The sequence below is a fragment of the Mastomys coucha genome, unplaced genomic scaffold (assembly GCF_008632895.1).
Source record: "Mastomys coucha isolate ucsf_1 unplaced genomic scaffold, UCSF_Mcou_1 pScaffold22, whole genome shotgun sequence".
Lineage (NCBI taxonomy): Eukaryota > Metazoa > Chordata > Mammalia > Rodentia > Muridae > Mastomys > Mastomys coucha.
This window is the reverse complement of record NW_022196905.1, coordinates 209,715,835-209,720,528: the sequence shown is the minus strand read 5'-3', so window position 1 is coordinate 209,720,528 and position 4,694 is coordinate 209,715,835. Positions and strand designations below refer to the sequence as shown.

The 4,694-nt window shown below is 53.9% G+C and overlaps 1 protein-coding gene across 8 annotated transcripts in view; it reads left to right on the top strand.

Annotated features, from left to right (window-relative positions):
• Positions 1 to 4,694, top strand: part of Kcnn1 (potassium calcium-activated channel subfamily N member 1) — a 23,819-nt gene that overhangs the window by 14,399 nt on the left and 4,726 nt on the right. For all 8 annotated transcript variants that reach the window (XM_031340182.1, XM_031340183.1, XM_031340186.1 and 5 more), the window contains 3 exons: positions 1,407 to 1,548; positions 3,177 to 3,287; positions 3,734 to 3,861. In XM_031340182.1, the coding sequence (XP_031196042.1) occupies positions 1,407 to 1,548; positions 3,177 to 3,287; positions 3,734 to 3,861 (381 nt within the window). The remainder of the gene's footprint in view (positions 1 to 1,406; positions 1,549 to 3,176; positions 3,288 to 3,733; positions 3,862 to 4,694) is intronic.

Below are 4,694 nucleotides of genomic sequence, written 5' to 3'. Positions count from 1 at the left end.
CTCTTCCCATTGCTCAGCCACCCAGATACCCCTGAGGTCCCACCAGCTGAGAATTTAAGATTACCTGTGAGGGAGGGGAGCTGGCAGTCAGGTTGGGCCTGGCTGGGAGAAAGGAACACCCAGAGTCTAAGGTCTTTGTCAGCTCTGGAGACCAGAAGTCTCAGATCACTCACAGGCCTGGCTGGGGGTGTAGAGTGAGGGAGAAAATGTTGGCATGCCCCTTGAAGTCCCTGAGAAGGAGACTGAGTCCTTGGGAATTGAAGGATTTGCCAGGGGTTGCAGACCTGACTGAGCAGAGACAGTGTAGCTGGACCTCGTCACACAGAAGTGCCTTGCTGGGTATGAGGTCCATCTGCTCTGTGCAGGAATGGCCTTGGTGGGAGACTTCTGTCCTTCTAGGGGTCAGGCTGGCTCTCAGGGATCTGATGTGCCCACAGTTCCTGTAGCTCCACCTTACTGATAAGAAGGGGACCCTTAGGACCCTCGATGCACCTCTGCTCTGGGCTGGGGAGCCGCAGCCTGTCTCAACACCAGGCTCTGCTGTTTGCCACCTTGCCTTCCTGTTACCCCCCATGGCCCTGTCCCCACCTGCACGTCCCCATCCCTGCACCTGGGTCACCTTGTAGCTGCAGTCTGGCATGGGGACTACGCCTGTCATCTCAGCACTAGGGAGATGGAGGCAGGAGGTTATCCTTAAGTACATAGCAAGCTTGAGGCCAGCATGGCCTACAAAACAACAACAACAACACTAACTGCAGTACCATGGAGGGGAAGCCTGGGATTGTGGGCAAGTTCCCTGCCCCCATCAATGCCCCCCCAAGCCTGAGCAGTTCCTGTCCCTGTCAGGTGCTCAGTCTCCACAGCTCTAGTAGGTGAGGTCTCAGGCTGCCTTTCCCCCAGAGGCCCAAATCCAGCTCTGCTGTCTGGTGCCCTCCCCTTTCTACACCCAAGGCCTCAGGCTGGGGACAGTGATGTGCCTCTGTACCCTGTCTCCCACCTTCCTCAGTACCCCTCCCCCTCCTTACACCACAGCCACCTCTGGCCTTCTGTCTTCCCCAGTCCTCTTTCCTCAGGCCTCACTGGCTCTGCTGTGGGAAGTTCTTCCTAGTGTCTACCCTACATGCTTGTCTTCTGTGTGGCTGTGCCTTTGGGCCATCCTTGATCATGCTGTGGGGGTTAGAGAGGGTAGACATGGTAGATTGAAGCATGGGTGTCAGGGAAGGGAGAGTCTAGAAGGACCATGGAGGGGGAGCAGGGCATGGTATCCCCACTCTAGCCTTCACCTCAGTCCCTGAGCAACCAGGGAAATGCGCCCCAACATCCTGTCCCCATCCCTAGGGATGTGATGCATGAAGACTGTGGGACAGCATGGAATGATGAGTCTTGTCTGTCCCCCCCAACACCAGGTACCATGATAAGCAGGAAGTGACCAGCAACTTCCTGGGAGCCATGTGGCTCATCTCCATTACCTTCCTGTCCATCGGCTATGGAGACATGGTGCCGCATACCTACTGTGGGAAGGGCGTGTGCCTACTCACTGGCATCATGGTGAGTGCAGAGCCCCTGTCTTGCACCCCAAGTCTGGCTCTAGTGTTGGAAGGGTTTGTCTAGGGAATTCTGGAGATGCTTAGAGGTCTTGGGAGACACCATATCTGACTTCAGGGAGCCCAAGTGGCTCGTTGGCACCTCTAAACCTTTATCTGTAGTGACTCTGGAAGCCAGGAGGAAGGATCCTCAGCTGTCACTTTTGGTGGTTGTGGTCCAATTGGGACATCAGATTCCTTTCCTGCTGATTTAAGCAACAGTTTCCTTGTCTTTGTTTGATACGGGAGTCTCCACTATATAGCCCTGGCTGTCTGTGAAATCACAGAGATCCGCACGCCTCAGTCTCCTGAGTGCTGGGATTAAAGACAAGCACCAATACCAGCACAGGCTAGCCAGCAGCAGCACAGGCTAGACAACACTAGTACAGGCTAAGCAGCAGTTTTCTAAGCCACTGTACACCATTCTTGCTGAATCACAATAATCTTGCAAAAACAGGATCAGCAGCCATCATGGTAGCACATGCCGGTCATCCCAACATTTGGGAAGCTGAGGCAGGTGGATGGCCACTTCCAGGTCAGTTTAGGTTACCCTAAGAGGTGCTGTTTCAAAACAAAATTAAACTAAAAGTAAGAAGTTCTCAACCACACAAAGCTTAGCTGGCTCTTGCCGGGCCCAGCTCCTGTGACCCTGTCTCCCCTAAAAGGCTTCATGGACTCTTGGCTAATTCACCTGGCCATGTTCCACCCAAGAAAAGAGGAGGAACAAGGATGGGCCTTGGCCCACTCTCCCAGAGCACAGAGCAGAAGCCTTCCAGCCCAGAGTGGCCTGGAGGGAATACAAAACTACATTCCCTAATGGGCCAGATCCCTTCCAGAAAGTTCTGTGGTTAACCATAGTTCCTTAATGGACATAGCTTTAAAAGCATGACTCCTTTCAGAAAATTCTAACTAGCAGCTGGAGCAACATCCTCACCAGGGGTTTCTAGGCCGGGCTCCACCCTAAGCCACGCCCCAACCACGCCCCGAGGGGGGATCTAGAGAGGACCTCCACCCCTGAGCCACGCCCCCAGCCCTTCCCTGAGGGGGCTCCACCCCCGAGCCACGGTACCCAGCCACTAAGTTTTTGACAATCTTACTACGATCCTGGCACTCCAGGACTCTGGGGTTCCACCTGCCTCCGCCTCCTGAGCAGCTGGGACCTTGGTGTTCTCCTCTGGCCTTTTGGGAGTCAGGCCTGGGTGACTCGTTTGTGTGACATCTGTTTGCTCTTTTATGCTTTTGCACGGATCTTTCTCCCTATTCTTTGTCCCGACTCTGGAGTTTTCCCTCCAGAACTTCCAGCAAGTTGCTTTGGCCTCGTCCATGGGGCTTTTCCCGAAAAGAGCCTTCTTGGTCCTTACAGACTCTAATCCCGACCAGAGTTAAGACAGGCTCATCATGGCAGGCTCAGCACCTGCCTCCTCCCTCCATGGCCTGATGGCACCTCTTGGTGTTGAGGGCTCCCGGTTTCCTGTGTAACTTCTCATGTCCTCCTCCTCCTATCCAGAGGGGCCAGGACACTGGGGGGGCTTCCTGGAGGAGGGTGTGCCTGGCTGGGTTGGGATTCTGACATGCATCTCCCATCATACACAGGGAGCAGGATGCACTGCACTCGTGGTGGCTGTCGTGGCCCGGAAGTTGGAACTCACCAAGGCTGAGAAACATGTGCACAACTTCATGATGGACACACAGCTCACCAAGCGGGTGAGGCACCTGCAGGCCACTCCTGTCTTTGCGGATCACCACCCACCATAGCTGTTCCAAAGTGGCATCAGGCTCAGCCCGGTGTCCACGTGTCCGCAGCACATAGAGGGGACATGGCCAGACTGCATTCCCAGCTCTGGATAAAGCCGCTAAGTGTTTGCACGTGGCCCTTCCTGTGCTTCCGTTTCCCGTGTATAAAATGAGGGGCCGGAACTCTTTGCCGAACATGCACAGAGCCCTGGATTCCCTCCCTCCCAGGACCACACAAACCAGGCATGGTGGTGTGTGCCTATCATCCCAGCACTCAAGCCAGAGGCAGACAGACAAGGCCAGCCTCAGCTACATAGTGAGATTGAAGCTAGCCTGGGCTACATAAGACTGTGTAAAACAGTGGCTCTTAATCTTCCTAATGCTACAACCCTTTAATATTCTTTTTTGATCCTCAGGTCAAAAACGCCGCTGCAAATGTTCTCAGGGAGACATGGCTCATCTACAAACATACCAGGCTAGTGAAGAAGCCAGACCAAGGCCGGGTTCGGAAACACCAGCGTAAGTTCCTTCAGGCCATCCATCAGTAAGTCCCACTCCTTTGCAGCACCTTTCTCCGATCGGCCCGGCTCCTAGGGAGCCACACACAGCTTTGCCCTAGTGCTGACCTCAGGGAATGTTCAAGAATGTTCAAAAAGTTTCCAGAAGAAGAAAGTGGGAGGTTAGGTGACTCAAGAGTAGGCTCTAGGGAGACAGTATCCTTGTAAATCACCTGTGTCTGGGACATGTCTGTCTGATGCAGCCCCGCCCCCTCCAGCGCCCCTCCCTTCTCTCTCCCCTCCCCTCCATCCCTTTTCCCTGTATCCTCCAGCAGTTATTGAGGTCAAACAAGTTCGGATTAGGGCCTAGAGGAAGGCAGAGGCATGGACAGGAATCCCAGAGGCAGCCATACCGAGGAGGGTGTGAAGCCCAGACTGAGGTAGGGGGGCAGGGGGAGCCATCGCAACTAGAAGGGGTTCTGAGAAGAGCCCTGACAGTGGAACTATTGTTAGAGGTCCTGGGAAACCAAAGAAATGAAACCAAAAAAATACACTGAGACTCATGTGATTTGGGGGGTCTGAATCTTCCCATCCGAGGAGGTGTTCCTTGGTGGGTAGAGGCTACAGAACCTCCATCTTCATGAGCTCCTGGTACTGGATGTGTTGCTTGTCTGTCTCCTCCCCCCTTTCTCTCTTCCTTCCTCCTTTCCTTTCTTTCTTCCTCCCTTCCTTCCTTCTTTCCTTCCTTCCTTCTTTCCTTGCTCCCTTCCTTCCTCCCTTCCTTCCTTCCTTTCTTCCTCCCTTTCTTTCTTTCTTCCTTCCTTCCTTCTTTCCTTCCTCCCTTCCTTCCTTCTTTCCTTCCTTTTCTTCTTCCTTCCTT